Here is a 26,576-nt window from a genome sequence, read left to right on the forward strand (position 1 = left end):
CCTTCCCCGTGTAATACGTGTTCGTCTACTCCCAAATCCGGTCTTTCTGAACTAGTAGGACAACGATACACCACCCTACAACAGTCAGTTCAACTATCCGGCCTTGTCGTATGCTTTCCAGCGCGTTTCCAACTATCAAACTGCCATCCATAGTCTATTCTCTAAGCTGTTTCACCATCAAGTGGAAGCCACGTTGAGATCTGGAGCAGAAAGAAACTCTCCCGATCTAACATCTATTTCCTAATCCGGCAACTTCGCTTCCTAAAACAGCGAATTTCCCTTTCAGGAAAGTGGGGCTCGCGTCAATTTGAAATTTCGTGTGTATCACGTGCATCTCACGTGATATCAAATTCAATAGCATTCTGCACGAAAAATCTGCTGGCGACGAAGATTTTAGATGGACAGCTTATATGGCGCCAGAAACTGGTTCTGTGACGTCTGGTTTCTTGAAGAACTAAGAAGCATGTTGCGGGGAGTCTCATTTTTGTTCAAGAGGCAGCTCTCGAGTTCATATTCTCCTGCCGGGGAATGTTCGGAATCCTTGGAGTTGGCGAAGCAATGGCTTCGCCAACTCAACGTTCATTCGGTACCGTTGAAGTTGTTTTCAGTCAGATATGACAGGTCAAGTGGCCCTGGGGGCCAGAATGTTAATAAAGTGAATAGCAAATGTACTCTAGTCTTATATAGCTTTTCTTCCTGTTCATGGATTCCAGAGGCTGTCAGAGACCAATTAAAGGAGAAGAATATGCGATACTATGCCAAGGGCAGCGATTCCCTTGTGATTCAGTCGGATGAATCTAGATCACGGGAGTCCAACAGGCAGATTTGCGTCGAAAAGCTGGTGAAGGAAATCAAGAAGACTTGCAAGTTTCCGGGAAAAGCCTCTGAGGAGACGCTGGAGAAGTGGGACACTATAAAAGATAAGGCTAACGAGAGTCGGATGAGAAAGAAGAAGCTTAATAGTGATAGGAAAAAACTCCGAGGTAAAAATAATTTTACATATTAATTATTTCGAATGATGATGACGTAGTTCTATAATCTATTTTATACTCCGATCCCTAGCTATGATCAGCGCTAGCGTTCGATAACGCATTACTTTTCCCCAGCCAATAATCCCTTCTAGTTTGCGCGTCTACTGTTATCTTCTTGAGAGCAGCCTCGGGTTTTCCACTCGCGCCTACTTCGGCATCCTCTGTATTCTCCTTTTCAGTGGTTCCGCTGCTCTCCCGTGCATCTAATGGATTGTAGTCATCCTCCCCCTCTCCGTCATCATTGGTCGATATTCCCATTAAACTGTCCACAGATTGCTTTTTCTTTTCGCTCCTGCTGTCTTTTGGAGAGTTTTTTGGTTTTGTAGCCCGCTTCTTCCTTGCAGGCTCCTCTACGTGATATGCGTCCTCACCCTTCCCGTTGAGGCCCTCGTCGCTACTATAGTCTGTGAATACTTCCTCATGAACGATTCTGGTTCGTTTCTTGTGGTAATTTTCGTTCTCAATAATGGCCTTGTTCTCCACAAGATCTCTCTCGTCATTGAAATCTCTTGGCTTGCCACGATACTTTATCACATTTCCCAATATGCTTCTGCCAACTCTATCTTTAAATGTCGCCATATCGAGTTCGAAACATCTGTCTGTCAATAAATCAAAAGCCCCAGCAAAAGACTTCTTAATGTCTCGAAGATTGAAAGATCCGCGACTGATGTTATTGGTCGGATCGCCAGGATCCTGAATGGCTAAAGTGAATGGACTTCTACCGGGCTGTAAATCTTTCCATTCACGTTTTGGAATATATGCAGGGTGCCCGTCTTGCACAGTTATCCCAACGTCATCGTAACCAAAGTTTTTACCATATAATTCGAAGAGATCTATTAGCAAGACCCCCAGGTTATCTCTGGGATCAATTTCTCCGGTGGCAACTCTTGGATGCAGATGCAAAAACGAATATACGAGACATATGATGCTGAACCCGCCTAGACCACCGGTATGAACGTTGTTAAGCCTCCTGGAGTGAAGAAACTGTTTCACGATCAGCACTAGCTCTCGCAAACCAGGCGTCTCCTCTAACCACTCCCTTATCAGCTTGGCGGCTTCTAAGCCGTTTGTGCGTTCGAAGGAGACATCGATATGGATCTGCGAATGTGGTTCAACGAATTTGATGATCGGTACACGAGCCTTGGCTATGACCTCCACCTGGCTCGCGAGCTTTCGTTGCTTTAAGAAGCTAGCCAAAGAATAAAGACTATTTCTGTTTTCCTTATCACCACTAGCACTGTTGACCACACAATCGATATCGGAGCCGGGCAGATAAAGGTCGGTAGCGTACGAACCGAATACGTGCAAATCGGCGTCCGGCCATAGGTCCTTCACCGCCGCACGTATCCTGCTGATTGTCCTATTACGAATTTCAATCTCCTGACGATTAGGGGAGATATAAGCTACAAAATCCTTAATCTCCATGGTCAACCAATCTGCAATCTCCTTCTGCTTAGAGTGATCATGGTTCAGGATCCAGGGATAGTCAGTATTCGTGGTGGCTCTTTTGGATGGAGATAGCTGACCTTCTGCGCCGGCACCATGTGGATGGTCCTGGTCCTCGCCAGATAGCTCAGGTTCTGGTTCTTCTTCTGAGCTGTTAGAAAGTGCGATAAAGTCTTCGTTCGCTTCCAAGCCATTCTCGGATGTTGCAACACTAAGCTGTGGGCTTTGCCCCGAAGAAACGGTCTCTTCATGTTCGGATTCCACATCCACTACGGGGACCGAAGGTCGGGGACTGTCATAATGGCCGTCGTAATCATCATAACCATCATCATTATCCTCTTCATCGATAACAAGGATGTCGTTACTAACGTGGCTCTTTTTCTTTCTTGGAGATCGCGTTTCTATATCGCTTGCATCAAGGTCCAAATTCTCGTACTTGTTAACGTGCTCATCAACTTGATTAAACACCTGGAACTGTTTCTCAGCTTTGCTTAACGAAGACTTTCGCATTCGCTTTACGATTCTTTTCTTCCGGTTTCTACTGTCAGAGGATCCGCTGGGTTTCTTCGAACCGGCACCATTGCTCCTGTTACGGTCGCTGGGCAAACTTGGTGATTTACGACCCATTAATCAGTTTGCAGCTTATGCTGGTGATGGTTGGTATGTTAGCTTCCTTAGCTCATCTCCTGGCAGAAAAATCTACAGCATATGACGTCTGTACGTGCATCATGACAGTAATACCAAAACACATATTAATTTAAACACAATATAATACATAGCCAAGGCCTCTTCTAGCTTCCCCGAAGCTCATCTGGAATGTTCTGGCCCTGGCACAACCAGCCAATGGGTTGTTTGAGTCCTTTCTCGCGATCTATGAATCTGTAGTCTTCCAGTAAGTTGACGGTGTAATCGAGCGCGTAGCCCTTGGCCAATCCCGTCTCGATTGCCTTGCAGAGCACCTTCCGGCGCGAATATCTTTTGTTAACGGCTGGGTCCCTTCTCCAGCCCGTCTGGTAAATCAATTCCATTTCTTTTATGGACGGCTGTCCGTTGATTCCCTCTGTGTATTCTTTCCAGACTTCCATGACTGAATGGGGTGACTTCATGAACTGGAAATTACCGACGAAAAGGCTTCTTTTTCTCTTTCTTCCGGTGACCGTCAGGTACTGCTCTTCGGTCAGGCCATTCTCCACTTCCGCAGTGCCATTGTGATGCGGCTGATGCACCTCATTGTTCACCCCAGCAGCCGCTGGATTCGGGGCGCCATTTGGATTCTGATAAAGCGGATGTTCACTGATGCTCGACGGGTTCGTCGATTGGCCTGTTCCAGGCGGATGGCTATGGGGATTGTTCAGCGGGCTGAAGTCATCGTAGGGAATAATAGAGGAGCCGAACTGCCTCTCATCGCTTCCGTGATCGCCAGGGCCGCGCGGACCTTGCTGTTTCATCGAATTATCGCCGATCCGGCCGTTATGTGTTTCGTTCTCGTTGTCGTTATTCCGGTCATTATCGTTGCTCTCGCCAAACCGATGGCCATAAGAAACGCCATGGTCTATCGGCTGGCTTACCTTTGGTTTAACTGCGGCGGGACCGCCGCTGCCAAGAATCTCGTCAAAGAAACTCTCTGGCTCAAGCGCCCTACCACTGAGCCGTGGAATGCTGTGAATCGTTTCGTTCACCGAAGCTGCCGTAGAAGATATCCCATGTAACGCACCAGATAGCTTCTCTCGAAGCACTTCCGCCTGCCGGTTTTGATCATTTAACAGCGTAGAAACCACCGCGTTCAGATCGCTTATCTGCTGCTGTTGCGCAACAAGAATCATATCGTAGCGTTTGAAATGCTCGTCCAGGTTTCCACTCAGCATATGAACCATCCTCTCAAACATGCTTATTTGTCGCTCCAAATTGATTACTCGCTCATTCAACCTTACCTCCCCCTGATCCATAGCGAACTCTGAATAAATATCCTAGAACCAGCAATGACTAAAGTAGATACGATTGCCTTTGCGCCAACCAGAAGCCTCGAAGACCCCGTATCGCTTATTTCCACGTCCCCGCAAGGATCACCTACAGAAACAAAACAAAGGTAGATCGGACCTCGAAAATCGTCTGCTAACGTCTTGGCGAGCCTTGATCGAGCCAAGAACCAAATTATACCACCGTTACTTCAAGTTTGGTGATAAATTCTCTGCAGTGTTCAAAGCTTTTCTCGCTCCGCCCGTGGCGAACGGCTGGATCATATTCATTTTATACCATGGGTCTGACAGCAGAAGCCCAGGTTCCAGAGCACTAGCGGATGGAATGGACCTCAGCTGAAGTGATTAGGTATTTATCTAGTGGTATTAGTTTGTTATTCTTAGTATACAGGATGAACCGCAACGAGGGCTGGCTTTGATAGTCTTGCGCTTGTTAAAGCATGGCGACGACGAGCGCGCCGATAGCAGCGCCGAGTCCAGCGGCAGCGACCTTTTGGTTGGCGGCGTCGCCTTCGAATGAGCTGAGCCCGTGGCTGGTTGAGGAACTGTTGTTTCTCGCGGTGGTGGCGTTTGGCCGGCTGCTGAACGAGGTGCTCAACGTGGTGGTGGTGTACGGCGTGGATGTGGATTCGGTGGTGGAAACCATGGAAGTGGTCACTTCGGGCGTGGTGGTCACGTCGACGTACGAGACGCTATCAGCAGTGGCGAGGGAGGCAGCAGATGCAATGGCAGCGATGGTAACAGTAGCGAAAAATTTCATTTTTAGCGAAAGCGAGTGTACGGTTTGGTTATATGCCTCTTATGATGCCAGTTATTCATTTCTTCGTACTATTGGGCTCTTTATATCTGTTGCAGTTGGGACTTGGCCGGCAAAGACAGAATTGGAGTCGCTTCTTGCTACACGAAACGTTTCGCGTATCTCTCACGTCAACCGTCGGCCAACGGCGTCTTGGTGATAGTGCCATCAGGGGGAATCAGTGTGATGGCCTTGTCTTGGCTGAAAATTCGTGTCTTTCATCTGTCGTTTTTTCGCGTTGTTGATTACTCGCGAAAACAAACACTAATCATCACTTAATGTCACTGAAAGTCAAGAGCTCAGTAGCCAAGCTCGCCAGCTCCTCGTATTTCTCGCTGCATCGCGCTCCAGAAACGTGTAGTTTACTGTGATCTTGGCGTTCTGCAGCTTGAATGTGATCTCTAGAGCGTTGTATTTTGTCGAAAAACGCGCAAGAGTCTAGACCCTTCAGACTGCAAGGCTGGTCGAATACGCCGATGTTGTTGGCGATCTCTAGATGGGACAGTTTCACTCCGGATTCCGTGACGACTGTTTTATTCACAAAGCTCTTCTTGGGATGCGAGCAAAGCTGTACTCTGTATTCGTCTCCAAAATACACCAAGTCGCGCGTTAGGTCTAGCTTGTAGTATATTTTTGCTGTGTTGTTGAGAATGGATGTCATCAGCACCGTGAGCAGCTCATCTCTTGATACCCTGAGGGTTGCATCAATCTCAAGCATATTTTGAATATCCTTGAGAGAGATGCACGAGTAAACCGGAGCTATCTGCTCCCATAGCTTCGCCAGCTGTCCCAGATAATATATGTTGTCGATTAGTCGCTTAAGGAGCTCTCTCACTCCAGACAGCTGCTGGATAGCTTCATGCAATTTCCGCAAGTCCAATTGCAGGAAGTTGTGGTAGATGGTCCGGAGCAACCGGATGCTTGGAGCCTCCAAGGCCACCTTCAGTTGTTCCAAGTCAAATGGATTGATCTGGTCGTGCATTCTCCTGTGTAGGATCATACTGCAAAAGATGAACCCTGATAGAATGAATTGTTCAAACAGAGAGGAAAAATTCTGCCGAGACCCGCCTATCTCTTCCATCTGCTGCAGACAGCTCCAGAATTGCTCCCTCAAAGCCCTTATATCTCTGTAGAACAGAGGCAGCTCGATACGGCTCTCATCCCTGCCGAGGCCCGAAAGCATAACCAGCGCCCTCACTGTGCTTAGCTGGATCATCAGGCCCAAGTGCTGCGAAACCGACAATGAGTTAGACGAGAAGAGCTCCAACTGTTCTATGAGCCTCGAAAAGAGATCTCTCGGAAGGTCTCCATGGCCACTCAGGTAATTGAAGATGTGGCATTGAAGAACCAGGCCAATCTTATCGGCGTAGTGCTGGTCGTTCGTCGCTTCCTCAATACTAGTTTCACAGCAAGATTCTTGAATTTTTTGAATATCACGTAAATCAATATGTCCCTTGTCAAGCCTGTCGCTCCAGACTTTTGCTGTTATTCTCTTGAGCTCTATGGTATCCCTAACTTCATCTGTCAATGTTGCTTCTCCTAATCTGGGGGATGCTTGCAAGAGGGCTATGCACTGCAATCGCAGCTGCATTTTCCAGGCCATCGAATCATCGGCAATGAGTTCTACAGCGAATAGGAAATCTCTTTTCGACGAAGGGCACAACTCATGAAGAAGGTCCGTCAATGTTCTTCTCACAAGATCACCATTTAGAAGCTCAGTCCGATCTAGATGATCGACCAATGCACGGAAGGCATCGAGAGTGCCCCGGAAAGTTCTGTCGTCGATACCATTATAGTGTATCTCGAACAACCAGGATCTCGCAATCTGCGAAAGTAATCTCCATCTCCAAACGATCGCTGTTAATTCGGTCTTGTGCTTGTCGGTGTTGTGCTGCACCTCCTGCAAGAGGTCTCTTGATCGCTTAAAATCTTGATCTTCCATAAAAGATAAGGCTTCATCACACAATCTCTCAAGTTCCCGCTCATCGAGAGCTCCTAGTATTTCGTTCGTACTGGCCTCGACGTTGAACTCGGACTCTCCTGTGAAACAACCATCCTCTTCATCGGTTTCCTCCTCCATCTCGACGATATCCACCTCCTCGTCAGACATCATGAAATCATCGTAATTGGCATTGCCATCTTCCTCATCCGACATCCTGGCCAAGGTCAACACAGGGCTATATTAGTGGTCTCTGGCTGCTCAAAGCATTGTCCCTTTTCTACAGATCAATTGAGAGTCCGCGTACAGCTAAAGAGTGTAAGAAACAGCTTCTGGAGCCAGTATCGTAGTTGACCAGTATCGTAGTTAGCCATCCCCAGCGATAGGATGCTTTAGCTTTCCAGCCAAAGGGTCCATGGCCCAAATTCAAGATTTCCACAATAGACCAAGAATTGTATCCCGTTAACAACCAATACTGTTACCAAAGCCCTCTGACGTTTTTGATCAGATGAATCAGTGGTCCTTTTGTGCCCTTTGATCCACACATGTTGTTCAGCTTAGCCAGACACCTGCCCCTTACGCTCTGTCCGTATAAAAGAGATACAGCCCAGTAGCGCTGACTGCTGTCACGTCTCTCGGATGCCAAACACTCAAGATGCTACAACTGTACCGTAACGCAGTCTCCCGTATTGCTGCTGCTCGAACTTTCAGGACCTTTGGCCCAGCACTCTTCAAGACAGGCGACAAGATCCCCACAGGACTGGGAGGTCTGAGGGAAAACTCGCCCGGTAACTCAGTAGACCTGGGCCTGGAAGTCGCCTCCGGGAAGTATGTCATAGTGGGGCTGCCAGCTGCCTTCTCTCCAGCCTGCTCAGCGACCCACGTCCCGGGCTACATCAAACACCTGCCCCAATTGAAGGAGAAGGGCATCAAGCAGGTCTTCGTCACCACAGTCAACGACCCATTCGTGACCGCAGCCTGGGGCAAGAGTCTCGGTGTCCCCAGCGATATCCGGATCATTGCTGACACGGAAGGCACCTTCGCCAAGGCCGGAGGCCATCTGTTCGACTCCAAGAAAGTGTTTGGCAACGACCGTTCAGTTCGTTTCGCTGCCATAGTCAAGGACGGCAAGGTTGTTACAGAGCTGGTAGAGCCTGATAAGACTGGCGTCGACGTCTCCTCTGCTGAGAACATCCTGAAACACCTGTGAGTTAGATGTACTTCATAGCCATTATATAGGTAGATAGGTGAAAAATTGGTCGGCGATCGATTCCCGATCCCTTGTCCCGAGATTTACAAGCTGCAGAGGCTTGGCAAATATGACTAACAATGGGACGTGGCTGCACCCACGCAGCAATGCGGCCATAAGAGCTGGAAGCTTGCTGGGGACGGGCCTTGACCATAAAAGACAGTGTAGTGAGCAGATTTCCTTGATTACTTTTCGATCCCAGCTGTAGATGGCTATGTTACCGTTCAATGTTATTCTGCGACCAGCTAAGATATTCTTCTCGAAGAGCAGAGGCAGTGAGAACTTGCAGAGTTTGGAGCTGAGAAGTCTTCCGAGTCAGAGCTATCCGGCAACCTCCGGCTTCGCACCCAACGGTGATCAGGAGGAGTACATTCTGACCAAGAACAATAACGTTGTCGAAGTTGGTGCATCCAAGTTGTCCAATGTGAGATCGAGAGACTTCATCGATGAGACGACGCTGGATGACGAATCTGAGTTTCCCGACAGAGGTCTGCAGGCGTGGCTCGCTGTGTTTGGTTCATTTATCGGGCTGCTTCCTGTCTTTGGGCTTCTTAACTCTCTGGGTGCCATCGAGTCGTATATCTCGAGGCATCAACTGGCCTCCGTTCCGGCCTCCACGGTTTCGTGGATCTTTTCCTTATATCTGTCTATGAGCTTCCTAAGCGGTATCTTCGCAGGCGGGTTCTTTGATAGAAATGGGGGCCTGGCGCCCATGTGCACAGGAACGGTGATTTACGTTGGTGGTATAATGTGCCTGGCGAATTGTTACACCGTGTGGCAGTTTATCTTGGCTTTTTCGATCCTGTGTGGCGCTGGCACCGGAGTTCTGATGACTCCGCTGGTCAGCGTCTTGGCAACCTGGTTCTTAAAAAAGAGGGCCATTGCCACTAGCATTGCCACTATGGGTGGCTCTGTCGGGGGTGCTATCTATCCCATGATGTTGAAGAAACTGTACAAAGAAGTGGGATACGCATGGGCCATCAGGATTACTGGCTTTGTCTGCCTAGCATGTCTCATCGTCTCAACGACTCTTTGTCGCGAAAGGGAACTGGTCAAACAGGAGCCGTTCAAGTCGAAGACGGAGCTGATGAAATGGTACGTTTCCTCTTCTTTGAACTGGAGATATTTCTTAGAGATGAAGTTTCTTTTCGCTGCGCTAGGAGCGGCGCTTGCTGAGGTCTCTCTTACTACTTCTTCGACATATCTCGCTTCTTACTCCTTGGCTAGAGGCAATACCGAAAGCACTTCTTTCGCCCTGATCACCGCTATCAATGCGATTGGCGCCCTAGGACGATATATACCAGGCTATGTCGCGGACAGATATCTCGGCAGGTTCAACGTTTACATTATTGCTGTCACGATTTCCGGACTGTGCAATCTGATCATATGGTTGCCCTTCGGAGGCTACACGGGCGCCCTATGGGTCTATGCTTGCATCTACGGCTTCAGCAGTGGCTCAATTCTCTCGCTGACGCCAGTCTGCATAGGACAAATTTCCAGAACGGAAGATTTCGGCAAACGGTACTCTACTGCCTATTTCCTGCAGGCTATAGTTACGATTCCCATGCTTCCTATCGCGGGTGTGATTATTAACAAGGGGACTGTACCCGAGTACAACAAGTTCATTGTCTTCGTCTCGGTACTGATGCTTGCAGGAGCAGCTTGTAATATGGTTACGAGATACATCTGTGTAGGAACGAAGCTACGTAAGTTTTGATCAGAATGTTAAGGACTGGAGGACTGTATTGCTTCATAATGCGGTGTATGGATGTCCAGGATTTTATTTTGATGTGTGGGTTTTTGAACGCAATTTTGTTGTTTTTTTCTCAGAACGCTTCAGATCGGCTATGAACCGACGCGAGTTACCTTCGTCAATCATCCTTCTGAACAATTTCATTCATAAAGATACTTTCGACAGCCAACTTGGTTCGTCCATTTTCCACTTTGGTACAGAGGTTGAAAGACGCTAAAATGGGTATTGATCACACTACTAAGCAGCACAAGAGATCTGGTCACAGAACCGCTCCAAAGTCCGACAATGTCTACCTGAAGTTGTTGGTCAAGCTATACTCTTTCCTAGCTCGTATGTTGACATTTCCAGTTTGAATGAATAGAGGGATTCTGCTACACAGACGCTTGAAGCGTAACTATCTTCTCCAATCTGCTCGTTTACAGCGAATTGAGAGAGGGACATGAGAGCTTGGAAACTCGCTCTCGTGCTGAGAATTTTTTGAGATGTGGTGACACATCCTCAAAAATATTCTGCGAGTGCAAAACACCTCTATTGGTGGTTTTTGTGCGACTTGTGAGCAGAATCTTGTACCAACAGTTGTTGGTATACTATTGCCTGAATCCTTGAATTCATTTACTAACAGTCCTCGTTTGTAGGTCGTACCAATGCTCCATTCAACAAGGTCGTCTTGAAGTCTTTGTTCTTGTCTAAGATCAACAGACCTCCAGTTTCTGTCTCCAGAATCGCTAGAGCTTTGAAGCAAGAAGGTGCTGCCAACAAGACTGTCGTCGTCGTCGGTACCGTCACTGACGATGCCAGAATCTTTGAATTCCCAAAGACCACTGTTGCCGCTTTGAGATTCACTGCTGGTGCCAGAGCCAAGATCATCAAGGCTGGTGGTGAAGCCATCACTTTGGACCAATTGGCCGTCAGAGCTCCAAAGGGTCAAAACACCTTGATCTTGAGAGGTCCAAGAAACTCCAGAGAAGCCGTCAGACACTTCGGTTTCGGTCCTCACAAGAACAAGGCTCCAAGAATCTTGTCTACCGGCAGAAAGTTCGAGAGAGCTAGAGGTAAGAGAAGATCTAAGGGTTTCAAGGTGTAAGTTAGCTAAAGCTCTCTCGCATTTTGTCACTTATCATTTTACAATTGTTGTTTCAACCTTACTATGAAGCGATTTATATACTAATATATCGTCTAGTAGTTTGAAACAATATCCCTGCAATTTTAGTGCATTATCTGTATAGTAGTTTACAATTAACGAAGTATTGTGAAAGAACATGAGGTTGAATTCATTACCCGCTTCTTATCTTCCTGTGACTGTTCGAAAAACCCATCCATCCTCTTGACTTTGAACATCCGTACATTTGTTTGAAATTTGACAATTTGGTGCGTCCTTTCGGGAAAGGTTGCGTGAAAGCTAGACGGGGCCTCTCCGGTTCAGCTCTAGAGACAGCTGGTGGTGGCCAGCGGGAGACCAACTGGCTCCTAGCAGGAAACAAGCCTAGCTCCCGAGCCTAGCTGGCCGAAGGGCCCGCGGATACCAGTGCGCGTTCTCTAGCATCACGGTGAGTGTCCCGCGTAAACCGCTAGCAAGACTGCAACTTTTGGCAAGACTGGTAGATGTAGGAGAATAATTGATGAGGGACCTGTTGATTAAGGATTGTAGAGGCTAAAGACAGATCAATAGGACAATATGCCAGGTGTTTCAGTTAGGTACGTATAGATTTATTGAGGTATTGAACAGAGAGAACCATTGCAGTGCGATACCATGCCGTGATCAGCAACCATCCCGAACTTAAGATAAGAAATTTCCCATGATGAAAGATATCCATAAGCATACAATATACCAATACTCCATGACCGCGCGATGATCCTGTTATTTGCACAAGGATCGACATGACTTTTGAGAAAGAGAGGCACTCGGATCTATATCGGCTGCACACGTTCCAACATTCTCCAGGAGTTCCAGTTTACTAACAATGTTCTTTTCTCAATAGAGACGTTGCTGCCCAAGATTTCATCAACGCTTACGCTTCGTTCTTGCAAAGACAAGGTAAGTTGGAAGTGCCAGGTTACGTTGACATTGTCAAGACTTCTGCTGGCAATGAAATGCCTCCACAAGATGCCGAAGGCTGGTTCTACAAGCGTGCCGCTTCCGTTGCTAGACACATCTACATGAGAAAGCAAGTTGGTGTCGGTAAATTGAACAAATTGTACGGTGGTGCCAAGAACAGAGGTGTCAGACCACACAAGCACGTCGATGCTTCCGGTTCCATCAACAGAAAGGTTTTGCAAGCCTTGGAAAAGATCGGTGTTGTCGAAATCTCTCCAAAGGGCGGTAGAAGAATCTCTGAGAACGGTCAAAGAGATTTGGACCGTATCGCCGCTCAAACTTTGGAAGAAGATGAATAAATTTGCCACTGATCCTAGTTATCTTGTGTACATTTTATTATCCACTCCCATTTTGCAATTAATACAATGTTGATCTAAGAGTAATAAAATCGATGGGCTTGCGACCGCTATGCTCCGTTAAGCATATCTTGTGCTTAAGCAGTATCTATAGAAAGCCTTGAAACAATACAGTGAAATTAACGTCATTTAGCTGGCCGACTAGAATTTAATGTCGAATCTCAATTCTTTGGGAAGCGCATTCGACTGTTTGCTTGACTCAAGGTAATGCCCCGAACAGAGAACCCCGATGGTATGCCTTCAGTTAATCAGGAATTGCGCAACCCAATCCAGCTGAAGAATGGTGATAATCCGGTGGAAAGATTGAGGAATTGAGCAAGTTTATCGGTCCCGCGCTGGTGGTTACTGCTGCTAACGGCGACATTAGTTATGATTCTAAAAGTGTTAGTACAAGAGTTTCAGTCAGGTCTTTCTGTCCAGTGATTTTAACATCCAAATCGACTTCAGAGCTCCCGGCCGCAATTGACGTTGACTGGATTTCACCAGAGCATATCCCATCCATTTGGCCTCGGAAGATGAACTCGGACTGCTGAGTCTTTTCCCAGTGCATGATTACCCAATTGATTAGCTGAAGTAATTGACTGGGCGGTGGTACTAAATAATATGGTTAATGTTCCATTGCCTGCTAGCGCCGCAACAACAGTGGTCGATCTCTTTGCGTCGATGTTCCTCTATAGACCAGAAACTACCATCCATAAGGTTCATTGAGAAGTTTTGATTATGACGCTGCTTTACCGGTTTCTAGAATGACTATAGGTTTGGTGGTTGAATGAACCTGAAAAGTCTTCGACGGCTTTGTTGCGTCTCATCAAGTGAGCAGACTGTGTGCAGACATTTCATTCACGGTGCGGTTGCCTTATATTACCTCTCATTTCTTGGCCCTGGTCTAGTCCAAATAACGCTGCTCAACTATGGCTTCTGGTTTACGCAATTACACTGTCATCGGTGAGAGCCTCTATGCGCAAAAAGAACTTGAAGACGGTTGTACTTCGATGACAAACATATTGGCATCCATCGAACATTAAACTGAATATTCCTGTAGAGCTGCGGTTGACGTCGCTACGCTCTCTTGGGACATCTATATTTTGGTCATCTCTGGAGGTAGCTTATTTGGTTTAACAGAGCCGCCGACGCAGAGTTAAATACTGCATGCACGGTTCAGGAAATTTACCATAAGCAGCAGACATTACCTTCATGGTGTTTATTTGCCTAAGGTTTGGTCTGCAGGTATGGCCTGCGCCATCGATAGATAAATCGTGAATGAAGAAATTCTCAAGTTGACACTAGTCGACAGGTTGGAAAGACTTCTTATGGCGCATCACTATTCAAAGCTTTGGATAGATTGAAAAGGGATCTGTCCGCTGATCTACGCTAGTCGCTTGCAAGAAGTTGTGTCTATGACGAAAGAGTCAGTGTAATTGACGAGAACGAGATTTCTGTTCGCATTTTGAAGATGGCGACAGTTAGGTTATTAACGCTGTAGCTGACAATGTTCAACGCCTAGGGAATTGCACAGCTTTGTTTGCTTTACGAAGATGTTAGCTAGCAACTCCAATGGTTTGAGTTCTAAAGTTCCTAAGCAAAATTTTAATTTGTACTTATCTCTTTTACTATACACATGCATAAGAAACGCAGTAAGTTACTCCGAGTTCATCTGTTGTATGGGTGATAACCGTTGTTACGTCTGCTGTATCCACCACGGCCGCGGTAGCCACTGCCACTTCCTCCTCTGTAACCACTGCGGTTTCCATTACGATAGTGATAGTCGCGATCGCCACGCTCTCCACGCTCTCCACGCTCTCCACGCTCTCCACGCTCTCCACGTTCCCCACGTTCACCGCGTTCACCACGCTCTCCACGATCCCTACGGTCCCCCCGCTCTCCACGATCTCCACGGTCGCCGCGTTCACGACGCTCACGTCCGTAAGAGTGTGAGCTTTGATCGGCGGACGATGATGGTGGACCTCTTGGACCTCTTGGCAAGTTGATCTGTAGCTTATTCTCACCGCTATCGCTGCTCTCATTGGAGCTGGCTTTAGCTTCTGAGGTCTCACCACCTACTGTTTGGACACTTGAAGCTGCGTTACCACTTGAAGCCCCGTCGTCTCCCTGGTTTGGTGTACCAGAATCCGAAGGAGCTCCAGGAGTGCCCATACCGCGCATGCTGAAACCTGGCATCATCATTGACATTTGCTGCATCTGTTGTTGGAACATCTGAGTATAATCCATGCCGGTCTGTTGCTGCATCTGTTGATAATATTCCTGCATTTTTTGATAATATTCTGCCATAGCCTGAGGATTGAACATTGGATTGAAGCCAGCCATCATAGGGTTTTGGTACATTTGCGCCATCGGATTAGCCATGCCTGCAAAACCTTGTACACCTCCAACGTCGCCAGCTTGCTGCTGCTTTTGCATGTGTCTTGGTTCGGCTCTTTTGATTTCGATCTTCTTGCCCTTGAAGTCGATAAATTTATTCTGGCAAACTCGATCAACTGCATCAGGAGAATCATATGTGACAAAACCAAAACCTCTTGATCTACCGGTATCCTTATCCAACATCAGTTGGGCATCAATAATGGTACCCCACTGAGCGAAAAACTCTTCGAATTCTTTAGGCCTCACATCTGCACCAATACCACCAACAAAAATCTTACCAGTTTTGTCCTGTTCTTCTCTGGGAATTGCCCTCTTTGGATCGATAACCTTGCCATCGAGAATATGTTGGGTCTTAACCACTTCATCAACGCTGCTGGGTTCTTCAAACGTCAAAAAACCGAAACCTCTCGATCTGCCTGTGTTGGTATCTTTCATGATCTTCAGATCGATCACTTTACCATATTTACTGAAATAGTCCCTCAAAGTATCTTCAGTTGTCTCCCAGTTCAAACCACCAATAAACATCTTGCAGATATCTCTGGACAAGTCTGCCTTCACGGGACCTACAGATTGCCGTGGAGCGGCGTTGGTAGCTTGTGGCTGAAATTGTGACATCGTCTGTTGCAGCTGTTCCCATGACATTCCAGTAGGTGCGTTTGGCTTATCAGTAGCTGTAGAATCGGTCCCACTCCTGTTATCTGTACTATTATTTGTATTAGACTGATTATCACTATTTGTGTCGTAATTATTATTATTTGCATTCGTACTTGCGCTGGTATTAGTATTGGTATTTGCTGCGCTCGCCTGGGTTAAATTAGAGGATAATGCCTGTAGTGCAGCTAATTGGTCCAGAGAAGATGTTGCGCTGTTATTGGACTCCTTTGGTGGTGTAGACGTCTTTTCCGTGGTGATGTCCTTCTTTTGTTCATCCTTGTTGTCCACAACTGTTGTGACAGAGGTTGATTCCTCGCCGTAAATGTCGTTAAAGTCCTCGTCGTCAGAATTCATGTTTGGGTTAGTGGTTGGGACTCGCTAAGAAAGCTGCTTGCGGTAAAAAGACAACCAACTATCTGTAAACTTCTTCCCCAAATGGTTCAGTTTACGATTCGATAAACTCTAATGGACTGCCGTGAAAAGATGGAGTACAAATCAATCCACTTCTTAGATTACAATAGCCGGTCCTTTGGATGACGCTCTGTGCAGTAGGATACCTATTCTCTATTGAGCTCTATCAAAGAGTTAAGTAATCTAAAAATGATGTAACGATTATAAGGCTATTCCAGTATATTGAGAAAACAAAGGCAAATTTTAAATAGGAGAGATGCCTTAGAAAACAAAACTTGTCTTTTCCAACTTCTCTTCCTTTCCCAAATCTTTGGTTATTCGAAAATTTTACCTTGATTCAGAACGCCCTTTAGTTAATCCCTTATGCTCAACGTTGTCGTTTGTGTGTTACGGGAAGTGAGTCTTGGGAGAAAAAGCTTTCTCAAACCCTTCTCCTTTATATACCAAACCTTTTTTCGTCTCGCAAAAGGAAAATCAGAAAAAGGAGCCTTACTTGTCCGCTTTTCTCCCGATGTTTTTCGGACAAATAATATGTCCGATGCTACCCGGTTATATCGGACATTTTTGAAAAGCTTCGCAAAGATCTTTAATGGGCGGTAGGTAAATCATGGCATTGAGAGGGCCATCTGGATTATAAACCTGAGGTAGCTGTTCGTCTAGATCTTCTCTATCCTAGCAAGCGAGTGGCACGATGGCAACGAAATATCTGGTTTATATGGTACAGGTCCATACCAATTTTAGGAAAGCTGAGTTGGAGTCATTAGCCGAGCTATACGGTATCAAATCGATCGATTTCACAAAACATGATGAGCAAAGCCCATTTTTCTTGGTTGAATTAGAAGGGGATCAGCAAGCTAGGGATTGGATTAAGAGATCAATACTGACAAGAGGAATTTATGAGTACTGGGGTGAGGGTGCGACGCTGGAGGAATTGCATGAAAATGTCCAGTCACAGCCATTCTTCGAACATTACAAGGATACTTACAAGAATGACTCGTTTAAATTCGAGTTTGAATCATATAAGGGCACAAGCAAAGCGAATAGGGTGAAGCAGATTGAGAGCTTTGCTTACTTAGATTTTCGTGGCAAGATAGACTTGAAATCCGCAAAACAGACATATACGCTAATTGAGGAGTACAAACCACTGTCAGATAATGTGCCAGGAACTGTGCCAATTCATTTATACTTTGGCCGATTGGTTCAGCGAAGTGATCGTCTCGCTGTGGAGAAATACGATTTGAAAAAAAGGCCATACAAGGGAACCACCAGCTTCGAGGCAGAGTTGTCGCTCGTAAGCGCCAATATAGCTCAGGTAAAACCAGGTACGATAATGTACGACCCGTTTGCAGGTACGGGATCGTTTCTCTGTGCTGGTGGACATTACGGTGCGCTCGTTGTAGGATCAGATATTGATGGCAGAATGATTAGAGGTAAAGGCGCTGCGCAAAACATAAATTCGAATTTCAGACATTACAAGGAGAACAACAGGTTCCTGGACGTCCTCACTATGGATTTTACGCATAACTCGTTACGTTCTAACTTAGTGATCGACACAATACTATGTGATCCGCCGTACGGGATCAGAGAAGCCATCAAAGTACTAGGCGCGAAGGATCCTCAAAGATTTGTTGGGAAAGAAAACGTAGAGATTGATGGTCAAAAGGCCTATCTAAGGCGTGATTACATACCCACAAAGAAACCCTATTCGCTGGATTCTCTGCTGGATGATCTTCTGCAGTATGCATCTGAGAGGCTACCGATTGGCGGCCGTCTAGCATTTTGGATGCCCACTGCCAATGACGAAAACATTGAAACCATTATACCGCTGCACTCAAATTTGGAACTGAAGTACAATTGTGTCCAAGAGTTCAACAAATGGTCAAGGCGGTTGCTTGTATATATCAATCGGGGACCGGATTTTCACGGAAAGACTAATCATGGATCGTCCAGATCCAGAAGCAACTTTAGAGATAGATACTTCAAGAACTTTAATTAAAATTCGTTAATGCTATGTTAAATAACTGGATCTATTGTTACACACAACAAGATGATGCTTTGATGTCGTTCAATGGCTTTGATAAGTCTATACTAGAGTCCTTCCTGGACGGCTGCGAACGCGAGCCCTTATTTCGGCAGTGTAAACGGTTCTCGCCGTCTTCGCACTCGCTGGCCAATTCAGAGGAAGTAGGAGATGTGTCTAAGGATGGGGTTCTTTCTTGTAAGCTATCCACGTTTTCATAACAACCATTTTCAACCAGATCTTTGATGATCAGATTAATGGTTCTTTCCACAACATGCGGCCATTTGCAAGTTATTTCGAAGTTACCGGATATGCTCACATTAAATCTCGACTTTATTGTCTCGATAGCCCTAAGAACTTGCTCATGTGTCACTTGCCGATCCTTATATAGGTCGATCTTGCTTCCTATCAGATAAAATCGTACTTTGGCTAAATCACGCGTGTCGAAGTTATCTAGCGCCTCCCTGAGCCAGTGGTCGCAACAGCTCTGAAAAGTCTTTAAATTGCAAATATCATAAGCCAAAATGATGCCATTCGCGCCCTTGTACAGCAGTGGTATCATTGCATTTCTATAACGCTCTTGGCCGGCGGTGTCCCACAAAATACATTTGAAAAACCTGTTGTCTATATTGATAATGCTAGTCTTTATGTCAACGCCAATAGTTGATCTCGTATCGAGCACAAACTCGTCCGAGTCGTCGTCCGTTTGCACTTCTGGAATGAACTCGTCGCTGCTTTGGTTCGTTCCAATCATGAGGCCTCCAAACTTCTGCCTTTTGTGGAATAACTCCTCGTAATCGTTTAGGCTGTATCTCTTTCTCATATCGATCTTTTTCTGATTTCGTGGACCACCTTTATCCTGCTCTGGCTTGTTCTTCACCGGTGTTGAGGCGGCACTCATGATCTTCAATTGTGATTTCGTGGGCAATTCGTTGCAGTATCCCAAAATCATTGCTGTCTTTCCGACGCCTGCATCTCCGATGAGCAAAAGTTTCAGATTCGATGCCTTATGAGACATCGAGTCCATTGAAATTTGATCGTATTTGGACGGAATTCTATAAAAAGAAGAGGACTCATGGTATACCGCCCGTGGAGTAGACGCATTAGAAGATGCAGATCCAAACGCCTGCGATCCATCGACCGCAGAGGCATGTATGGGCAGCACCGGCGACAACGGTGAGACAGGCACATGAACTGAATACCTCTTCCTGCCAGACATCGACGAAACAGCAGTTGTGAGGTTCTCCCCAATACGTGGCAGCTTTGTGTACAATTGAGTCATGAAACTACAAGAATCGAAGAACTTATCGCATAGACGTTATGCCAATTGTACCCTCAGTGTCACGTGATCGCACTCTTACAGTGTATTCGGGAGAGGACCGCAGTGGCTGATCTCAAACGGTCCCAGACACGTCTCAACACTGAGAATTCAGAGGTCTTATTCCTACTGTTTTGAAATTGTGTCATCTGTAAGAATTTATGTTTAGTTCTAATAAAAAGTCTTTTTTTTCACAACGCGCGCCTGCAATATTTATTTAGTATACATCAACATGGCAACGTTCTCGAGCGAGACGTCCGGAGTAGTATATTTAATCAGTTGGACCTCGTAGTCTCTGTTCGTCAGATTCTCACAGATCCACTGCTTCCTCCCCTCGTCAATTACCCGTCTGGCCATCAGGCCCAGCCGCTCGCGTCTACCGAGAGGCAGGTTTGTGAAGTGGCCCCCAACGTCATCGTCGCTGAGACCCTCTCTCCTACCGCTCGTAGCCCAAGAACACATCTTACGTAGACTGTTGAAGAAATCGCGGTACGACAGGCCGGACTCTCCGCGGAGCAGAGACTCCACAAACGGCCGGTTCACGTACTGGTCCGGGTCACAAACGTGTCGGCAGCACATAGCGATGCAAACGCCCTTCAGGCCGCCGTCCCGATTCAGACGTTCGCTGTTGGCAATGCACCGCAACGTGAGATCGGTGGCGACCCCACACAGATGCTTCGAGACCGCGACGAAATCGCGATCGGCTTCCAGCAGCGGGTCCAGCTTGAGATCCCTGATGTCGATTTTGCAGCGGCGCGTGATCGCGGCGTCTGCGGGGCCCCCGCGCAGCTTCTCGAAGTCCTCCCTGAACTTGCTGTCGAATTTCATACGGTTCGACGCGCGGTCGATCAGCGTGAATGTAGGCGGGGCCCCCGCGTGCTGCTGCAGCGCCACCTGGTTGATGTAACGGGAGAGCTCAGCGCGCCCGCAGCCGAACTCGATGAACCGCGTGTCCTGCAGCAGTTTGCGATCGAGCATGTGCTGGATCAGAGACGACTGTTGCAGCGCGTGTTTCCGGTTCGAAGCCAGCTCAGCGCAGCGATGCGACTCCATGTACTCGTTCGACTTGCATTGCAACGGCAAATCCGAGAATCCCTCAGCGTAGATTCGCTCCAGAACTGGAATACTTTGTATTACGAGCTCGTTAGGGTGCGGCGGGTCGCCGCACCCTGTCTCGCCTGCTCGCAAGAGATTGCAGTCCCGCACATAAAACGGCTCGTTATCGTTCGCATGCAGTAGCTTCAGCTTATTGCACTTTTTCACGTGACGCCCGAGATTCGAAGCCCAAACCGTATGATTTGGGTCCAACGGACAGGGAACTCGACGCTTTTCGCCCTGCGTGCCATTGCTCACGTCAAGATGCTCCAAGCAGTAAGAAGAGCCGGACTTGGTGGTCATGCCACAGTACCGTCTCTTTTGGCTCATATAGAAGCCACATTTACTTGCGCCGGGCATGCTAGACCTCTATCTGCGTTTCGCAATTTGTCCCTGTCTTGTGCTAATCAACGCCAGCTCTGCTGAAATTTCGTCACTGTCGATCCGCCTCGCTCTGCACGACGCTGCTCGCATTGATCGACCAAACCCCGAATAAAACAGCGTCTCCGCTGCGGAGGCACGCAGCGAAACCGGAGATGCGCACCGCAGCGTGACCGCTGCATGAGGGGCCGGCTTATCGCTGATTGTCGCCGACGCGCGCCTCCCAGCCGCGATATATAACGGCTATGGGGCAGCAGCTAAAGCTTATCTAGCGTTGCGGTAAACTCCCTTGCTCTACAGAACAACCAAGAACACAGAGATGCCACATCCTGTAGAAACTGATACGATCAAGATCGCCGTCCTGGGCGCCGCTGGCGGAATCGGCCAGTCGCTATCGCTGCTGCTCAAGACTCAATTGACCGCTTTTAGCAACCGCCGTCACGTGCACCTAGCACTTTACGACGTGAACGCCGACGGAGTCCGCGGCGTTGCCGCGGACCTTTCGCACGTCGACACCCCCATCACCCTGAGCAGCCACTCGCCCGCGGACTCCGCGGATGCGTTGCGGGACTGTCTCATTAACGCCGCGCTTGTGCTGATCCCCGCGGGTGTACCCCGCAAGCCGGGCATGACGCGCGAGGATCTGTTTGCGATCAACGCCAAGATCGTTGGCCAGCTCGGCGGCGCGATCGCCCAGCACTGCGACCTGTCGCGCGTGTTTGTGCTGGTAATCTCCAACCCCGTAAACTCGCTCGTGCCTGTGATGGTCGAGACGCTGTATGCGAGCGCCCCCGCGGCTAGCGCCGGCGTCGAGCGCCGGGTGTTTGGGATCACGCACCTCGACCTGGTGCGCGCTTCGACCTTCCTGCACGAACAGACCATCACGTCGAATCTCACGGAACGCTCCGACATAATGCCCTACGTGCCCGTGATCGGCGGTCATTCCGGCGACACCATCGTACCGCTGTTCTCGCTGGCTAGCGAGCAGCACCACATACCGCAGCAGCAGCTGGAGTCGCTGGTGCACCGCGTGCAGTACGGCGGTGACGAGATAGTGAAGGCCAAGAACGGCCAGGGCTCCGCCACGCTGTCGATGGCGCACGCCGCGTTCCAGGTGGTCAAGAACTTCGTTCTGCTGCTGACGGGCGCCGCCGACACCCTCAGCGGCATATTCTACGTGTCGCTTCTCGACCGCGCCGGACAACCGGTGTGTCCGGGCGCTGGGAAACTGCTCGCCCTGATCGACGGCTGCACCTACTTTGCGGCCCCCGTGACCGCGACGCGCGCACAGGGCGTCGTAGACGTGGACTACGGCATTCTGGCAAAGATCTCCGCGTACGAGCGCGAGAAGCTGCTGCCCCTTTGTCTCCCCAAGCTGAAGGCCGGTATCGAGGCAGGCCGGAAGGCGGGCACCACCGTCTAGTTGCACTTGCCTCGCTTTGCGCCACTTGTTTGCTCCCTTTTGATCTATAGTATTCCGTCGCCGTATTTAAGCCCTATTTGCATGCGCTGCGCGGTGCGCAGCTCGCTCTAACACTGTATCCCTCGTTTTTAACCAAGTAACAAGAATGAGTAGTGACCCTCCACCATATCAGAACTACGAGTCACTGGATCATGCAGCGCAAGGTCCGGTCACTGTAGACCCAAACGTCCGGCGCCACGAGCTGCCTGACGACTTCAAGTACTCGACGACGATCATCTCGTGCGAGTTCCCCGTTCGCCAGCGGTTCATGGCCAGGGTCTACTCGATCCTATCGGCGCAACTGCTGCTCACGCTGGCGTTCTGCTACGCTGCGACCACCTCTGGCCGCTTGCAGCTGTTTCTGCTCCGGCACACAGCGCTGTACGTGGTCGCGGTGATCGCGGCGCTAGTGTCGTGCGTCTGGCTGGCGCTCGCGCCCCGGGCCGAGGACTACGAGACCGAGCCGGCGGACCCACTGCTTGGGCGGCGCGCCGCCGCGGTTCCTTGGTACTGCCTCGGCAGGCGGGGCCAGTGGACGCTGCTAGCGGTGTTTACTGTTGCGGAGAGCTACTGTCTGGGCGGCAGTGTGATGTTCGAGTCGCGGCAGATCGTGCTGAACGCGCTGCTGGTGACCGCGGTAGTGGTAGTCGGGGTGTCACTGATGGCGTTCTCCGGCAGGTTCCAGATCGCGCTGGAGTCTGCAGCGTCGATCTACTACTGGCTGAACCTGGCGCTGCTGTTGCTGATCGGGATCGGACTGTCGGCGCTGCTGTTCGGCGGGATGGGCAGCTGGCTGAACTACGTGTACGGTTGGGTCGGGGCAGTGGTGTTCTCGGTGTACTTGTTTGTGGACACTCAGTTGATCTTCCGCAAGATGTATGTTGGGGAGGAGATACGGTGCGCGATGATGTTGTATCTGGACATCATCAATCTGTTTCTGTCGATCTTAAGGATCTTGTCGAGCCAGAATAACGATGATTAGTGGTTTTTTATAAGTACTGCATACATAGTGATAACATACGTACTAAAGTACTATGGGAGCGTTGTAGTGTACCGGGATTAGATGTAACCAATTCTGTTGGCAATGTCCAAAGCATCGTGGTCTGGGGTCAATCTGACGTAGGCCTTCTTGGTGCCGTTGGGTCTGATCAAGGTGTTGACGGACTGCACGTCGATCTCGTATAGCTCCTTGACGGCCTTCTTGATTTGGTACTTGTTGGCCTTCATGTGGACTTGGAACACCAAGGTGTTGCCGTCTTCGACCTTCTTCATAGCGGTCTCGGAGGTGATTGGTTGTTCGATGATCTTGTAGGAGTCCAATCTGATGTGGTGTGGGACAGCCTTGGAAGCATATTTTGGAGCTCTGGCCAACTTCAAGGTCTTTGGCAGTCTGAAAGTGGCAGAAGTTCTGACCTTCAAAGCCTTCTTACCGTTGGTGCCTTTCACAACAGCCTTCTTAGCAGCAGTAGCCTTTGCGGATGGAGCCATTTTAACCTGTAGTCTTTGGGTTTCTAATGGGTAAGCTTCAATAACCTGCGTGATGTTTTACATATATCTGAGCCAATGGCTGAAATTTTCAGTACTACTGTGACGTTACGGTGCAGACCCGTCCGACGGGAACCAGGTGGCCTTCCAGGCCGAGGTGGCTAGGCGGAAAAGCCAGGCAGAGGGCTCCGAAGGACTGAGCCTAGGTGTGGTAGGATAGGCGGGCGTAGGCTTGCGCTCGCACTGAGCAGTTCGCGTCGCAGAAAGGACTCTCCGGCGGCGAGAGTATCCGCTCCTGAGAACCCAGACACCGAAAGAAAATTTCCAGACATCCAGACACCACATTATATTAAGAACTTGACAGTCAAGTCACTTTCAAAGTTGACCATTGAATACACAGTTACGCCTATATACATGAGATGGGTCTGTGACAGAATCACAGCCTGCGCACTCTTGGGGCCCGCACACCACCGAATTTCAATGGCGTCTTGTCGCTTATTCTAGTGACGTGAGACCTGATTGCCGCACCCTCCTTACCGTTCAAGGCGGCCACAAACGCAGCTCTGCCCTTGCCGAACTCCCTCATGACGATCTCTATGTCCTTGTTCATCAGTTTCTTGTCTTGGATCATCTGGAACACCTTGGCTGAAGTCTGGAAAGCAGCCTCGTACTCTCCACGGGCTGCCTTACGGAACCCCAGCACACCCGTGGACAGGGCAAACTTTACTTTCTGGGGAAGTTTCAGATAGTACAAAAACGCCTCGTTGTAGGATATATCTGGGTTATTCCTGAGATAGTTGACATCCTCTACCACTGCAGAGAATGTGAAATGAGTGTTGTTCTTGGCAAACAGGCAGTTCAGCACATATTTCACCGGGACTAACTGCGGCCTAAGCTTTCCACCTCGTTTTGAGTTGCCAACGGCCGCGCTGGACGGTGTGACCAGGTTGGATATGTCCTTTTCGCTGCTAATCGAGTCTGTAATGCTAGAGAAAGACACGGGCCCGCTCGACCTGTATCTGACACCGATTAAAAGGGTTTCACGCAGCCCCCGCAGACTATTGAACCCCGATCTGCCTAGCATACCGCCGTCGTCGCTAGTGGTTCAATGATCCAGGCTTGCTTCCACCAGTAATAGAGACCTGGTCAAGCTTTGAAGGTTCAAAATAGCTGTTCGTGCCTAATGATCTGGCAAACTCATGAGATCTATTTCGTACCATATGATGTCGAGTTTCAGGGTATCTATCAAAGCGGGAGGAACGCCACCAAGCCAGGGAAACAAGGCACTCGAGACCAGATAAACAAGGTTCACAGAAGCTCAGACTCGTGCCCAGGGTGCTCAGCGACTGAAGTTTGGTTAGTAATCCAGTTCAAAGCGAGCTGTGGGGCGGAAAAGGGACTTTTCTGTTGACGCCACCGGTGTGCGGGTAGACTTAGTGGAAATCTTGAGAAGGGAACTTCTCCGCAGAAGACAGATCGTTGTGGCACATTGCGGATCTAGAAATGTCAAATGGAAGTGGAAAGTGCGATGAGTTTGTCGCAGACGATGTTACGTCTAATCGGTCCAACAACACAAGACGAATGCTGATAAAAGAATATCGGAAGATTGGTCACGGAGCGTTTGGAACTGTGGTACAGGCATTCATCACGCCTGATCGCGAGAAATGGTATGGTCCGTTTGCTATTAAAAAAGTGCCCGCTCAAACCGAGTACAAATCTAGAGAGTTACAGATCCTGAGAATAGCCGATCACCCAAATGTGGTCAGATTGGAATATTTCTTTACCCATTTATCGCCACAGGATGGTAAGGTGTATCAGCATTTGGCCATGGAGTGTTTACCGGAGACTTTGCAGATCGAAATCAGTCGCTATGCGACAAACAAGCTAGAGTTACCAATGAAACATGTGAAGCTTTACAGTTATCAGATAGCTCGTGGTATGCTATATCTGCATGCATTTGGGATTTGCCATCGTGATATCAAGCCTTCCAATATACTTGTGGATCCTACTACTGGTGTGTTGAAAATATGCGATTTCGGATCGGCTAAGAAGTTAGAACAAAGTCAGCCCTCTATCAGTTATATCTGCTCGCGATTCTACAGAGCACCGGAGTTGATTGTTGGCTGTACCCAGTACACTACTCAGATCGACATATGGGGGCTTGGCTGTGTGATCGGTGAAATGCTTATAGGGAAGGCTGTATTCCAAGGACAGGAGCCGCTCTTGCAGCTGCGCGAAATTGCCAAGTTACTTGGACCTCCTGATAAGAAATTTGTATTCTTTGCGAACCCAAGCTATGACGGTCCTTTATTCTCCAAACCTTTATTCTCTGGCTCACGACAACAACGTTTTGAAAAGCATTTCAGTCATGCAGGTCCCGACGAAATTGACTTACTGATGAACGTTCTGGTCTACGAACCGCAAATGAGACTATCTCCAAGACGTATTATGGCGCACCGATTTTTCGACGATTTGAGAAACGAAGAATACTTCTTCCCAAGAGGCCAGACTGAGCCTGTTCGTCTCCCCAACTTGTTTGACTTCAGTGAATTCGAACTGCAGGTCCTCGGCGAGTTTGTTGATAAGATCAGACCTAACAAGGACAAACAGCCCTCCGAAACTGAAGCCAAATAGCACGGCCCACCATATCGCATTTCCCGTACTTCCACTTAATAGCAATGTAAAATAGTAATGAAGAGAGCAACCCGTTGTAATCCACATCCTGCCGAC

The 26,576-nt window shown here is 48.4% G+C and overlaps 18 protein-coding genes across 18 annotated transcripts; 10 read left to right on the forward strand and 8 right to left on the reverse strand.

The window, feature by feature from the left end:
- Nucleotides 1-397: 397 nt before the first annotated feature.
- On the forward strand, nt 398-1,006 carry PTH4 (Pth4p; the record flags this gene model as incomplete). Its single annotated transcript, XM_037284088.1, has 1 exon — nt 398-1,006. The coding sequence occupies one exon, from the start codon at nt 398-400 to the stop codon at nt 1,004-1,006; it is 609 nt and encodes a 202-aa protein (XP_037139984.1).
- A 52-nt stretch (nt 1,007-1,058) lies between these two features.
- On the reverse strand, nt 1,059-3,104 carry PAP2 (non-canonical poly(A) polymerase PAP2; the record flags this gene model as incomplete). The annotated part of the gene is made up of 1 exon (XM_037284089.1): nt 1,059-3,104. One exon carries the CDS (start codon nt 3,102-3,104, stop codon nt 1,059-1,061), a length of 2,046 nt encoding a protein of 681 aa, XP_037139985.1.
- A 164-nt stretch (nt 3,105-3,268) lies between these two features.
- Nucleotides 3,269-4,423, reverse strand: MSN1 (Msn1p; the record flags this gene model as incomplete). Its single annotated transcript, XM_037284090.1, has 1 exon — nt 3,269-4,423. The coding sequence occupies one exon, from the start codon at nt 4,421-4,423 to the stop codon at nt 3,269-3,271; it is 1,155 nt and encodes a 384-aa protein (XP_037139986.1).
- Nucleotides 4,424-4,893: 470 nt separating this feature from the next.
- HG536_0E02240 (uncharacterized protein) lies at nt 4,894-5,409 on the forward strand (the record flags this gene model as incomplete). Its single annotated transcript, XM_037284091.1, has 1 exon — nt 4,894-5,409. One exon carries the CDS (start codon nt 4,894-4,896, stop codon nt 5,407-5,409), a length of 516 nt encoding a protein of 171 aa, XP_037139987.1.
- A 111-nt stretch (nt 5,410-5,520) lies between these two features.
- Nucleotides 5,521-7,404, reverse strand: RRI2 (Rri2p; the record flags this gene model as incomplete). Its single annotated transcript, XM_037284092.1, has 1 exon — nt 5,521-7,404. The coding sequence occupies one exon, from the start codon at nt 7,402-7,404 to the stop codon at nt 5,521-5,523; it is 1,884 nt and encodes a 627-aa protein (XP_037139988.1).
- A 439-nt stretch (nt 7,405-7,843) lies between these two features.
- Nucleotides 7,844-8,398, forward strand: HG536_0E02260 (peroxiredoxin family protein; the record flags this gene model as incomplete). Its single annotated transcript, XM_037284093.1, has 1 exon — nt 7,844-8,398. The coding sequence occupies one exon, from the start codon at nt 7,844-7,846 to the stop codon at nt 8,396-8,398; it is 555 nt and encodes a 184-aa protein (XP_037139989.1).
- A 247-nt stretch (nt 8,399-8,645) lies between these two features.
- MCH4 (Mch4p) lies at nt 8,646-10,154 on the forward strand (the record flags this gene model as incomplete). Its single annotated transcript, XM_037284094.1, has 1 exon — nt 8,646-10,154. One exon carries the CDS (start codon nt 8,646-8,648, stop codon nt 10,152-10,154), a length of 1,509 nt encoding a protein of 502 aa, XP_037139990.1.
- Nucleotides 10,155-10,408: 254 nt separating this feature from the next.
- Nucleotides 10,409-11,274, forward strand: RPL18A (60S ribosomal protein eL18; the record flags this gene model as incomplete). Its single annotated transcript, XM_037284095.1, has 2 exons — nt 10,409-10,520; nt 10,826-11,274. 2 exons carry the CDS (start codon nt 10,409-10,411, stop codon nt 11,272-11,274), a joined length of 561 nt encoding a protein of 186 aa, XP_037139991.1.
- A 591-nt stretch (nt 11,275-11,865) lies between these two features.
- Nucleotides 11,866-12,584, forward strand: RPS19A (40S ribosomal protein eS19; the record flags this gene model as incomplete). Its single annotated transcript, XM_037284096.1, has 2 exons — nt 11,866-11,885; nt 12,170-12,584. 2 exons carry the CDS (start codon nt 11,866-11,868, stop codon nt 12,582-12,584), a joined length of 435 nt encoding a protein of 144 aa, XP_037139992.1.
- A 1,707-nt stretch (nt 12,585-14,291) lies between these two features.
- Nucleotides 14,292-16,028, reverse strand: HRP1 (Hrp1p; the record flags this gene model as incomplete). Its single annotated transcript, XM_037284097.1, has 1 exon — nt 14,292-16,028. One exon carries the CDS (start codon nt 16,026-16,028, stop codon nt 14,292-14,294), a length of 1,737 nt encoding a protein of 578 aa, XP_037139993.1.
- A 748-nt stretch (nt 16,029-16,776) lies between these two features.
- TRM11 (tRNA (guanine-N2-)-methyltransferase) lies at nt 16,777-18,081 on the forward strand (the record flags this gene model as incomplete). Its single annotated transcript, XM_037284098.1, has 1 exon — nt 16,777-18,081. The coding sequence occupies one exon, from the start codon at nt 16,777-16,779 to the stop codon at nt 18,079-18,081; it is 1,305 nt and encodes a 434-aa protein (XP_037139994.1).
- Nucleotides 18,082-18,118: 37 nt separating this feature from the next.
- YPT11 (Rab family GTPase YPT11) lies at nt 18,119-19,387 on the reverse strand (the record flags this gene model as incomplete). The annotated part of the gene is made up of 1 exon (XM_037284099.1): nt 18,119-19,387. One exon carries the CDS (start codon nt 19,385-19,387, stop codon nt 18,119-18,121), a length of 1,269 nt encoding a protein of 422 aa, XP_037139995.1.
- A 249-nt stretch (nt 19,388-19,636) lies between these two features.
- On the reverse strand, nt 19,637-20,878 carry TRM13 (tRNA:m4X modification enzyme; the record flags this gene model as incomplete). The annotated part of the gene is made up of 1 exon (XM_037284100.1): nt 19,637-20,878. One exon carries the CDS (start codon nt 20,876-20,878, stop codon nt 19,637-19,639), a length of 1,242 nt encoding a protein of 413 aa, XP_037139996.1.
- A 340-nt stretch (nt 20,879-21,218) lies between these two features.
- MDH2 (malate dehydrogenase MDH2) lies at nt 21,219-22,322 on the forward strand (the record flags this gene model as incomplete). Its single annotated transcript, XM_037284101.1, has 1 exon — nt 21,219-22,322. One exon carries the CDS (start codon nt 21,219-21,221, stop codon nt 22,320-22,322), a length of 1,104 nt encoding a protein of 367 aa, XP_037139997.1.
- A 145-nt stretch (nt 22,323-22,467) lies between these two features.
- BXI1 (Bxi1p) lies at nt 22,468-23,343 on the forward strand (the record flags this gene model as incomplete). Its single annotated transcript, XM_037284102.1, has 1 exon — nt 22,468-23,343. One exon carries the CDS (start codon nt 22,468-22,470, stop codon nt 23,341-23,343), a length of 876 nt encoding a protein of 291 aa, XP_037139998.1.
- A 77-nt stretch (nt 23,344-23,420) lies between these two features.
- RPL25 (60S ribosomal protein uL23) lies at nt 23,421-23,849 on the reverse strand (the record flags this gene model as incomplete). Its single annotated transcript, XM_037284103.1, has 1 exon — nt 23,421-23,849. The coding sequence occupies one exon, from the start codon at nt 23,847-23,849 to the stop codon at nt 23,421-23,423; it is 429 nt and encodes a 142-aa protein (XP_037139999.1).
- Nucleotides 23,850-24,282: 433 nt separating this feature from the next.
- Nucleotides 24,283-24,930, reverse strand: MRPS18 (mitochondrial 37S ribosomal protein uS11m MRPS18; the record flags this gene model as incomplete). Its single annotated transcript, XM_037284104.1, has 1 exon — nt 24,283-24,930. One exon carries the CDS (start codon nt 24,928-24,930, stop codon nt 24,283-24,285), a length of 648 nt encoding a protein of 215 aa, XP_037140000.1.
- A 419-nt stretch (nt 24,931-25,349) lies between these two features.
- Nucleotides 25,350-26,480, forward strand: MCK1 (serine/threonine/tyrosine protein kinase MCK1; the record flags this gene model as incomplete). The annotated part of the gene is made up of 1 exon (XM_037284105.1): nt 25,350-26,480. One exon carries the CDS (start codon nt 25,350-25,352, stop codon nt 26,478-26,480), a length of 1,131 nt encoding a protein of 376 aa, XP_037140001.1.
- Between the last annotated feature and the right edge of the window lie 96 nt (nt 26,481-26,576).

Source organism: Torulaspora globosa, chromosome 5 (assembly GCF_014133895.1).
Source record: "Torulaspora globosa chromosome 5, complete sequence".
Taxonomy (NCBI): domain Eukaryota; kingdom Fungi; phylum Ascomycota; class Saccharomycetes; order Saccharomycetales; family Saccharomycetaceae; genus Torulaspora; species Torulaspora globosa.